The sequence below is a fragment of the Culicoides brevitarsis genome, chromosome 2, assembly GCF_036172545.1.
Source record: "Culicoides brevitarsis isolate CSIRO-B50_1 chromosome 2, AGI_CSIRO_Cbre_v1, whole genome shotgun sequence".
Lineage (NCBI taxonomy): Eukaryota > Metazoa > Arthropoda > Insecta > Diptera > Ceratopogonidae > Culicoides > Culicoides brevitarsis.
In genome coordinates, this window is record NC_087086.1 from 15,108,761 (window position 1) to 15,120,666 (window position 11,906).

Consider the following 11,906-nt stretch of genomic DNA (forward strand, 5'->3'; position numbering starts at 1 on the left):
AATAAAAAAAAGTTTTTAAATACTTTTTCATACAAATTTGGGCCCTTAATGAATATTTTAGTAGTTTTGATTTGACATTGAGATTTGATGATTTAAAATTGATCTGAGTATTTCAAGTTAAAAATTAAAAAAAAAATTCATAAAAATAACTGTCAAAAAATTTTGAAAAATAATTTTTTGAAAATATTTTTAGAGAAGAAAATTCATGTTAAATTTCGTTTTTCCATTCAAAGATTCTTAAAAATTGAAAATACTTTAAAAAAATTTGAAAATTCTTTGAAAAAATATGGAAAAAGGCCAAAAAATGGTCAATTTTGATGACATTTTTAACTTTTTTTTTTATTTTCCCTATTGGATTTTTGGCTTTTGAAATGGGGCAGGGGACAAAAACATAGAAAAAAATTTGGAGCGGCCTTAATAATTAAAATAATTAATTAATTTAATTAAAAATTTATTAAATTTATTTTAAAATAATTAATTAATTTATTTTACAAATTAAATTGCTGAATAAATTTTTCATTTAATTAAAAAAAAACTAAAAAAATTGGTCATTTTCTGTTTGAAAAAAAAAATATTCTGACAAAAAATTTAAATTTTATTTATTTTTTTTATTTCAATTCAAGTTTGTTATGTTTCAATAAATTTTGGAACCAAAATATTTAAATAAATTTACCTTTAAAATTATCATTACCCCAAAAAATCCTCCATCGAATGAAAAATCATCAATCTTGTGAAACTTTTCTCGTTTATTTCTTTTGTTCTCCTTCTAAGTTTATACGTTTCATTTTATTTAAATAATATTTCTTATTTATTTTTTTCTGAAATTTTTATCATTGCAATATTTTTCTTTATTTTTTTTATCAATTAATTATTACATTTTTTGTTTTTTTTTAATATAGCTATACTTCATTTTTTTATTTATTTAATATTTCTTAATATTATGTAGATTTATGAAATTTATTTTTTTTTTTTCTGTTCTTTTAGGTATTTAATGAGTTGCATATTTTTTTTTATATGTATTATTTATTAATAAAATACGAACTTTCAATAAGAGCGGGACTTCTTTTTCATGTTTTAATTTTATTTATTTATTTTTTGTGACACAATAACTTTAATAAAAAGTGAGTAGTAGTTGTTGGAATGTGATAATTCAATGCTCTTCTTCCCATTTTAAGATTAAAAAATTCTTATTGAAAATTCTAATTCCGCGAAAATTATATAATTTTTTTTAATTAATTTATTTATTGAGAAAAAGGAATTCTTAAAAAAAACCCCAAGGAAAATTTCCCACGATCTTGACGTACGTGACTTAACGTTATTTTTTTCTTGATTTTACAAAAATTTATTTTATTTTTTATATATTTATTAACACGGTGTTCATTTACTTTTTTATAGTTTAAGGATATTTTTAAGGATATTCATGACAGATATTTTTTTCTACTCCATTTTTGCTTTTTTTTAGTTAATGATAACATATTTTAATTTTTTTTACAATTTTTAATAGCAGGATAGTAAATTATATATTTTTTTCTTTGTTGTGTTTTTTCTGTTTTTAATTTAAATATATTGGGTTGCCTTTTGCCGCCCATACAAGTAGTTTTATTTTTAATTATAACAATTATGTTTCTCTTATTCTGACTTAAGATTATTATTTTTTTTCTTTACCAAATTCTCTTCAAATATGTTATACATTTTTTTTATTTTTTAAAACATTTTCAAGGTTTCTTGTTTATACACCTATAAATTGAATTTCCTTGTTTGTCCTTTTTTTTTTTTGGAGAAGAAAAAGGTTGTTGGTGTGTAGTGATTAAAATATTAATAGAAGAAAAATCTACAGAGAGAGAGGACGCATAAGTATAATGTTTGCACCTATCTAATAATTTATTTATTTTTTTTCAATAATAAAATTGATAAGCAGCCAAATAGATATTTTTTGATGAATTTATTTAATTGTACAGAATTTTTCTTAAATTTTATCTCCTTAAATTTCATGAAAAAAGCTTATGTTACGTATTTTAGCAACAGAAAAAAGTAAGAAATTTTTTAACTTGAAAAATATATATGAATCTTTGTGTTTTTAAATTTAAAGTTTTATAAAAAAAAAAGAATTTGTTTAATAAAATACAATTTCTCTCATGTACAACAATGATATTATTTTTAATAATGATTCACTTTTATTATTAAGCATATGTTCTGATGACATATCGTCGAAGTTCAACTTATCAAATGTATTACCTGCAAAATTACGTCAAATAATAAAAAAAATATTGAAAAAAAACTTAAATTTGTAAGAGACACGAACCTGCATTAAATAAATGACATCACCAAAATTGACACCATAATTTTTTCTTTTCGCCTTGGTCACCTTGTTGAAGTCTGATGTTGTGTTGCGTGCCTTGCGTTTCGTTCTTAGGTAGCTTCTTAGCTGTAAAATTGCAATAAAAATCGATTAGTATTTATTATTTCTTTTTTTTTACTCAAAAATTATTATTTAAAATTAAAAAAAATATTTTTTCAAATGAATTTTGAATTTTTCGTGTTAAAATTTAAATAAATTATAAGTTGAGTTTAGTTGGCAAGTTCAATAGACAAAAATATTTTTAAATTAATTTCTAAATATTTTTGCAGAAAATTAAAGATTGGAATAAAAATATTTAAATTATTTAGGCGAATAAATTTAATATTTTCATTTTTTGTCCCATGAGGATTTTTACGAGGGGGGGGGGGAAATAAAAAAATAAATATTTTTGAATTTTTTGTTTGTAATTTTTAACGTTTTTAGACGTTAAACGATGATTCTTAACATTTATATAATTTTAGATAATATAATTTTAAAATTTAAACTTAAAAGTAAAGAAAAATCAAACAAAATCTCCACAAAATAAAATTTTTTGAAAAAAGTAAATTTGGTCACGTGACTTTCAAAAAAATGTTTTTCAAGATTTCAATAGAAAATGTCTTAATTAAGCGAATTTCTTTGGTTTTTTGTATGATTTTACCATAAACATTAATTTTTCATGATTTTTTAATATAAAAATTCCAAAATATGTCAAAAATATTTGTATTTTGTATTTAATTTTTATTTTTCCCCCTGAATTTTTTCGACAAAATCAGAGGGGGGGGTGACAAAAAATGGATATATTAAATTTATTCGCCTTATTTGTGTTTAAATTCACATAATTTTTGCTTAAATTTGTTTGAAATTTAAAAAAAAAAGAATTTTTCATATCTATTCCACATCTATTTCATATAAATTTCATATCTTATTTAGAAATTATACAAATTTAAGCAAAAATAAAAAAATTATTTTATAAATATTTCGCTATTTTTAAACAAATTTAAAAATAAGCTTTTTAGATTAAGAAAATATTTAAAATTTTTAAAGAAAAAAAAAATTTGAAAAAAAAATAAAATAAATTAGAAACTTTTTAAATTATAACTTTAAATCCATATGAAATTTTTTATTTTTGAAAATGTGCAAGATTTTCTTAAAAATTAAATTTTTAAACAATTTTCTAAGCGGTTTTTCGATTCTAAAATTTTTTTTAAATCAAAAATTTGAACTAAATTTAAAAAAAATGCAAACTTTTGCTCAAAAATAAAACAAAGGCTTTTAAAATAAATTTAAAGCGCCAAAAATTCAAAATTACTGAAAATAATAAAAACTCACCGATTGCCAAAAATAAGTCATTAACATTAAAAGCCGTCTTAGCTGACGTCTCTACAAACAATAATCCATTTTCCTCCGCATATTGTTTGGCGTCCTCGTAATCAACTGCCCGACTATCGGCTAAATCACATTTATTGCCTGCTAATGCGATAACAATATTTTGCGGAGCCTACATAACAAAAAAAATATAATTTAATTAGGTCAAAAAGAAAATTACGGAAAAAAAGTGAAAATTATGACGTACTTGTCGCTGCAACTCCTTCACCCAGGTCTTTGCACGTTCAAAGCTATCCGTCTTCGTAATATCGTACACGACTATCGCTGCTTGGGCACCACGATAGTACATTGGCGCTAAACTATGATATCTGTTGACACAAGAAAATATTTAATTTTTCGATTTTTTTTAAAGAAATTTGTTAAAAAACGTACCTTTCTTGTCCAGCTGTATCCCAAATTTCGAATTTAACTATGGTTTCGCCTACGCTGACGGATTGCGCCAAGAAAGCGGCACCAATCGTACTTTCCTGGTACTCGTGAAACTGCCCCTTGACGAAGCGAATGACGAGAGACGACTTGCCAACAGCTGATTCGCCTAACAGTACCAACTTGAACTGGCATGCTTTGTTCTGTGTCGCTCCGTTAGGCCGTTGTGCCGTTGCCGTGCTTCCTCGGGGAGATGTTGCCATGATAATTTACTTCAAATGGATCTGAAAATGCGAAAAAAATGTAAGTGAAACGGCCTTTTACTGCACTTTGTCTCACAAAATCGCAAAACGAAAACAACCGAGACGTAGTTAGTTATTACAATTAGCATTCCTCAACGTTGTATTATTTACTCAAGAAAATTGAATGTGATTTAAATGTACACGTACATATCTTGCGATATCACAGACACTCGTTTCACACTTGTTTCGTTTTCTCTTATCAGTCGTTCGGGATTTGACGAATTTTTTTACCAAATTTCTATTGTTTTCGTGATTTTTTTCGTCAATTTTACAAAAAATAATTTTTTGACCTTAAAAATTTTCGAAAATTTCTTATCAAATAATTAATCAATGGAAAAATAATTCCACACATATGTTCGCCTTGCCTACTTATTAACTTAATATGACTCGTCCTTGACATAGAGAATCGCATTGTGTCGTTCGGAAAATATAGTTAATCGATAATTCGAATGCAACACTCTTCAAATATGAATGACTCGTCACTTTGTTGTGATTTTTTCGACGTTTTTCGAAGAAATTTCCACTGTTGTCGCCAAAACAACAAACAAAGGGGCGTAATTTATGACCCGAATTTTCATCTTTCTTCGTTATTTACGCGAACGGGTTATCAGACAGATGTTCGTCAAGGTCCGTAGACACAAATTAGCGAAGAAATTTCGATGTAAGTTAATGCCATGAGTCATCGGACGTACGATTTTAATGGAAATAAAGTCGAAACAACGCAAAGAGACGTAGAAAGGCTTCCATATTTGTACGAAATTCATCCAGTTCTGTGTGTGTGTGGAGCACTATGGAGCTATATTGCAGTTTCCTTTGTTTTCTCCAAAGAGATCTCTTCCTTATTTCTTCGGATTTTTTTTTTCAAATGTCTCGATTCCATTGATTAGCATTTTTATCGCGGTAGTGTGACGTCGCAACAACGACGACGACGACTAATTGAAAATCAAATCATGAAATTTTACGGACTTTCTCCGTTTACCATTTTTTTTCTCAATGTTTTCTTGAAATGTTGTTTTTTTTTGGCACTCACGCGAAAACTTCTCTGTTTTATTGTTTTTTGCTTTCGGTTCACTATGGCACGGAATTCCGATGAAACGTCGTCCGTACCGTGATTTTTTGTTCAATTAATCACAATTACATGCAAATAATATGGGCGACGACGTATTCTCTCGACGTACGATAATAAGCAGCAGAAACAATGAATTTTTTCACACATTTTCTGCGCACTTTTCCGGAAAGTTTGGGCGTTTTGTGAGACTTTGGGACGTGCACGAGCTAAAGAACGAAAGATTTACCAGATTTTTACGCAGTTTGAAGTGTGAGATGTTAATTGAATTTTAAACAAAAGAATCAACTCTGTCCAATATACTTTTGTCGACTACAAAAATTTACGCAGAATACAAACCACGTGTCGCACATCGAATGGTGTTGCTGTGAAAAGAAACTACGAGATTTTTTTTGGATGACGAAGTGTTGGAAGATTAAACTGGGGAGTTTCATTTGAAAAAGTTCTTAAAAATTACGGAAAGCTGAAGCTTTGGCATGTTAAGTTTTAAAAAAATTTTCTTCTATTTTCGCCCATTTTTGTTTTTGATTTTAAAATTTTAAGGATTTTTCTAGATTTGAAAAAAAATTGTCATAGAATCTTCAATATTGCTTCATTTTTTTAAAATACTTTTTTAAACTTTTTATTCATGAAACGATAAATTTACAACATGGAATGAATTTTTGAGTGCTCTAGTTCACTAACTACTTCAACTCTTGTTGGGATTTCTTATTACAATAAATAACGACATAAATTAATGAGAGATTTTTAGAGAAATTTAGAGAAGAAAAAAACTTAAAAATAACTTAAACTAATATCACAGTCTGCATTCAGGTCTTCAGAGGTGGCTTCACGGGGCAGCGGCATAGGCCATTCAGTTTTAATGGATCATATTAGTTTACATATTCTTTTCTTAGATGTGATGTAACTGCTTGAACTTTAAGGAGAGTATGTAGGTATCTTCAAGGTATCTGGCGGTGACTCGATCTCTTATTCTAATAATAATACAGATAATGATCAGTAGCTATTTTTTTTTATAAAACCTTAGATCGTCATGAAATTTTCCACAATAATTCATATTACGTATTTTTTAATCTGCTCGGAATTCTTTGAAAAAATTCTGTGTTGCCAAATCTTATAACTTTCAGAAGACTTTTAATCTTTTGCTTATGTAACGTTTTAATAGTTTTAGCGGTATCGATGTTTTCCTTTTTTTTTGTATCTTAGATAGTTGATTCATCTATTTCATTTTTTCACTTTTTTGTTTTTTTTTTTCAATACTAACAGAAGATAAAAAAATATCTCGACATCGTCCTACTTTTTTCTTTATAAGTTCAATATCATTTTGAAAGACACATGTTGGAGTTGTCTTTATCCTTCGATGATTAGTAATCACTCCAGACTTAAGTCTTCAAAAAATGTTTACATTGCTTTCATTGATCTAAATACAAAAAAATGCAGGAATGTTAAAAAAATTGACTTTCCTTATAGCATCTTCTACCTTAAAAGGCTCAATTAGTACGCTCAAAAAATTCATTATTTTATCTGCCTTCCTTAAAATAAAGAGCTCTAACAGAAAAATTCCTTCTCGATCTCTCATTGACTTTTTCAATTATTTTTGAATCAAATTCTTTCACTAAATTTTCTGAAAAAAAAAATTATAAAAATCATAAGAAAAATATCCAAAATTTAGAAAAAAATAAATACTAAATTTAAAAATATAAAATTTTGAAAAAAAAATAAAAGGGAGCTTTCGTATATCTAGTCACCTTACCTCGAACAAAAATTCATACCGGCGGAAAAATATTAAGAAAATAAATTTCGGAAAAGGTTGTTGCAGTACTTGTTGCTGTTGAAATTTCAGGTAATTATTGCCAATAACTTTCAGGCTTTTCACAAAAAAATAAAAAATTCCTCAACTTTTAAAGAATTTCCATCAAAAATTATTTGAACAAAAATTTGAGGAATTTCGCATTTTTATCTAATCTTAGTAGCAGTAGTCGCAATTGCATGATAATTAATTGCAAATTTGGCGATCAAAAATTAGTCATCTAAATTCGTCATTATATAAGAGCTTTCACGCACAAAATTATATACACATCAGGTGTGATGTCATTCGTTCGTCTGTTTTGTTTGCATTTCATTCTTGACCAATTTAAAAATAGATCTGGACTGTGCAATATTTTGTTCTTTTTCAATTTTCTTTCTCATTTTTTCCTTTGTAGACAAAATGTCAGCGCGACAATCACAAATCGCCCTCGGTGTCGCTGCCTTGTCACTCGCTGGATTCCTGCTCTTTTTCGCGGTTTTGCGCAAGAAGAAAGGAGGAAAAGCCCCCAAAGAGTCGCCAAAACTAGAATTTACCGTACCAAATACCGCCGTGCCTTTCATCGTTGGCAAGAATGAAGAAACGCTTCGAAGCATCGAACAAGCCACCGGAACTCGCATCACTTTCAAGGAACAAGATGCAAAAAATCAACTTTGCAGCATCAGCGGAGACGATATCGCGGCATTACAACGTGCCCAATCAATGGTAAAGGAAAAAGCTGATAACCCACCGAAACAAACGGAAACGATGACGGTTCCGAGTAGCGTTGCAAATCGCATTATCGGGCTTTGTGGCGAAGCTCTTGAGGAATTATGTAACACAACGAAAGCCAAAGTGTGGGTTGAACGCTCCAAAGATGATGGCGGCATGGATACGGTTAAAATTGAAGGCACCAAAGCTGAAATTAATGCAGCTCGCTTGAAAATCGAACAAAAAGTGAGTCAATTTTGAATTTTATGAAGAAATTTTTTAAACTTACCTCATTTTTTTTAGGTCAAAGAAGAAGAAGAGCTCAAAAAGAACAAAAAAATCGAAGTAACTCCCGCCGCTCCACCAAAAGTCTCGCCAGCTCGCATCACAGAAACGCCAGAACCGCGCGAAGTTCACAAACCAAAAGCGGAAACTCTTACCACGAACAATGCCTTAGGTCAGTTGGAAGTTTATGTCTCAGCTGTGGCTCATCCAAGCAAATTTTTCGTCCAAATGGTGGGTTCCCAAAGTGTCGAACTCGATTTACTGATCGATGCCATGTCGGAATATTACAACGATCCCGCAAATCGCGAGCAACACATCATCTCGCAACCCCAAGTTGGTCAAATGGTAGCCGCTAAATTTGTTGAAGACGAAAAATGGTACCGGGCTGAAATCGTTGCGATCCAAGAAAATGCCTTTGGCGATGGGCAAGTCTGTGACTTGTTCTACGTTGACTACGGCGACAACCAATATGTCTTCCCGAAGGATGTTTTCGCGCTAAAACACGATTTCCTCGGTTTAAAGTACCAAGCGATGGAATGTTTCTTGGCTTACGTCAAGCCAAATAACCCCGATTCGCCGAATTCGTGGCCTCAACGTGCGAATGATCGTTTCGATGAACTAACAGCAGTGGCTTCGTGGAAGAAATTGTTGCTCAATATCGTTACTTATCGTCCTGGCGTCGCTAAGGGCAATCAAATTCCCGGCGTTGAGCTGTTTGACGTCGAAGACGGGCGTGATATCAATCTCGGACAACAAATGATCGCCGAAGGACTCGCTTTGCCATCGACCACGGGATATTTCGGGGATTTGGTAAAGAGTTCCGTACTTAAGTTGGAGCCAGATGCGACAAAAACGGAAACGAAAGATACGAAAGACACCTCAGCAGTCGATGCTGCAAACGGCAATAATGCCGAAGAAGCCACCGTTCACAAAGAAACTCCCAAACCGAAGCCCGTTGACAACTTTTCGAACAATAATGTCACGAAGGAGCCCAAAAAGGACCCGCAAGCTGCCTCTCTTGACTTTTTGTCAGGCGAACGGCAGATGCAAACGAACGGCAACAAGCCAGAAGACGATCCACGGAAGGAAGTTAAGCAGTGGAGTGATCTCTTGAAGGACGATTAAAGACTCAACTATTCGTACATATCAACCTCGATGCTTTTTTTCTTTGTATTACACCGAAAATCTAGATTGTAGATAATTTTTGCCTTTTTTCCTGTTAATCTCTTCACTTTTGTTAACACTAACACTTCTGATAAGCAATAAAATTTGAAAATCACAAAAATTTTCATTTTTCTCAATTTTTTCTTTTCGAATATTTTCTACAAAATTTATCAAATCTCAAAAAATTTTAAGTTTCTTAATTTATTAATTTTTTCGTTGTTCAATAAGGCAAATTTCAACATGAAACTTAATTTATAACGTAAAAAATTAATTGTTGACTTAAAAATTTGAATTTTGACTTAAGCTTAGGGTGTTCCAACACCGTTTTCTGTTTCGCATTTCCTCCCCCATCATTTTTATCAAAAATCACCATGGGGGATATAGAAATTTTATATAGATTTTGAAATACTTTTTTATACTAAATGACTTAAGAAATCAAGTTTTTCTAGCTTTTTTAGCGATATTTTAGCTGTTTTTCAACAACTTTGGCATTTTGCACTATTTAAGAGGTTATTAAGAGGTTATTTCGATTAAGAAATCAAGAATTCATTTTTTACAAAAAATAACGATCAAAAACTGTGTCAAAGCCATTTTTGTCAAATCTTGGTCCAAATGTTTAAAAATTTGTCAGAGGACTCTAATTTATCATTTTTAATCATTTTATAACTCAAAACTGCTAAAAAATTGAAACTGAAAAAAATTTTTTTCTTTGACATAGTTTTGTTTTAAAAACTAAATCAAGAGCAAAAAAACTGTGTCAAACCCATTTTTGTCAAATCTTGCTCCAAATCGATAAAAATTTGTCAGAGGACTCTAATTTATCATTTTTAATCATTTTACAACTCAAAACTGCCAAAAAATTGAAACTGAAAAAAATTTTTTTCTTTGACATAGTTTTGTTTTAAAAACTAAATCAAGAGCAAAAAAACTGTGTCAAAAACTGTGTCAAACCCATTTTTGTCAAATCTTGCTCCAAATGGATAAAAATTTGGCCGAGGGCTCTAATTTATCATTTTTAATCATTTTATAACTCAAAACTGCCAAAAAATTGAAACTGAAAAAAAATTTTTCTTTGACATAGTTTTGTTTTAAAAACTAAATCAAGAGCAAAAAAACTGTGTCAAAAACTGTGTCAAACCCATTTTTGTCAAATCTTGCTCCAAATCGATAAAAATTTGTCAGAGGACTCTAATTTATCATTTTTAATCATTTTATAACTCAAAACTGCCAAAAAATTGAAACTGAAAAAAAAATTTTTCTTTGACATAGTTTTGTTTTAAAAAATAAATCAAGAGCAAAAAAACTGTGTCAAAGCCATTTTTGTCAAATATTGCTCCAAATGGATAAAAATTTGTCAGAGGACTCTAATTTATCATTTTTAATCATTTTATAACTCAAAACTGCTAAAAAATTGAAACTGAAAAAAATTTTTTTCTTTGACATAGTTTTGTTTTAAAAACTAAATCAAGAGCAAAAAAACTGTGTCAAACCCATTTTTGTCAAATCTTGCTCCAAATGGATAAAAATTTGGCAGAGGGCTCTAATTTATCATTTTTAATCATTTTATAACTCAAAACTGCCAAAAAATTGAAACTGAAAAAAAAATTTTCTTTGACATAGTTTTGTTTTAAAAACTAAATCAAGAGCAAAAAAACTGTGTCAAAAACTGTGTCAAACCCATTTTTGTCAAATCTTGCTCCAAATGGATAAAAATTTGGCCGAGGGCTCTAATTTATCATTTTTAATCATTTTATAACTCAAAACTGCCAAAAAATTGAAACTGAAAAAAAAATTTTTCTTTGACATAGTTTTGTTTTAAAAACTAAATCAAGAGCAAAAAAACTGTGTCAAAAACTGTGTCAAACCCATTTTTGTCAAATCTTGCTCCAAATCGATAAAAATTTGTCAGAGGACTCTAATTTATCATTTTTAATCATTTTATAACTCAAAACTGCCAAAAAATTGAAACTGAAAAAAAAATTTTTCTTTGACATAGTTTTGTTTTAAAAAATAAATCAAGAGCAAAAAAACTGTGTCAAAGCCATTTTTGTCAAATATTGCTCCAAATGGATAAAAATTTGTCAGAGGACTCTAATTTATCATTTTTAATCATTTTATAACTCAAAACTGCTAAAAAATTGAAACTGAAAAAAATTTTTTTCTTTGACATAGTTTTGTTTTAAAAACTAAATCAAGAGCAAAAAAACTGTGTCAAATTTTGCTCCAAATGGATAAAAATTTGGCAGAGGGCTCTAATTTATCATTTTTAATCATTTTATAACTCAAAACTGCCAAAAAATTGAAACTGAAAAAAAAATTTTCTTTGACATAGTTTTGTTTTAAAAACTAAATCAAGAGCAAAAAAACTGTGTCAAAAACTGTGTCAAACCCATTTTTGTCAAATCTTGCTCCAAATCGATAAAAATTTGTCAGAGGACTCTAATTTATCATTTTTAATCATTTTACAACTCAAAACTGCCAAAAAATTGAAACTGAAAA

General features: G+C 29.2%; 2 protein-coding genes across 2 annotated transcripts; one reads left to right on the forward strand and one right to left on the reverse strand.

Moving 5' to 3' along the window:
* Window positions 1-1,958: 1,958 nt before the first annotated feature.
* LOC134832289 (ras-related protein Rab5-like) lies at window positions 1,959-5,797 on the reverse strand. The gene is made up of 6 exons (XM_063846274.1): window positions 5,691-5,797; window positions 4,100-4,377; window positions 3,915-4,035; window positions 3,671-3,839; window positions 2,303-2,425; window positions 1,959-2,235 (listed from the first exon to the last, which is right to left on the reverse strand). The coding sequence occupies exons 2-5, from the start codon at window positions 4,354-4,356 to the stop codon at window positions 2,322-2,324; spliced, it is 651 nt and encodes a 216-aa protein (XP_063702344.1). The 5' UTR covers window positions 4,357-4,377; window positions 5,691-5,797; the 3' UTR covers window positions 1,959-2,235; window positions 2,303-2,321.
* A 1,419-nt stretch (window positions 5,798-7,216) lies between these two features.
* Window positions 7,217-9,517, forward strand: LOC134829536 (tudor and KH domain-containing protein homolog). Its single transcript, XM_063842637.1, has 3 exons — window positions 7,217-7,304; window positions 7,666-8,204; window positions 8,262-9,517. The coding sequence occupies exons 2-3, from the start codon at window positions 7,671-7,673 to the stop codon at window positions 9,366-9,368; spliced, it is 1,641 nt and encodes a 546-aa protein (XP_063698707.1). The 5' UTR covers window positions 7,217-7,304; window positions 7,666-7,670; the 3' UTR covers window positions 9,369-9,517.
* Window positions 9,518-11,906: the final 2,389 nt, after the last annotated feature.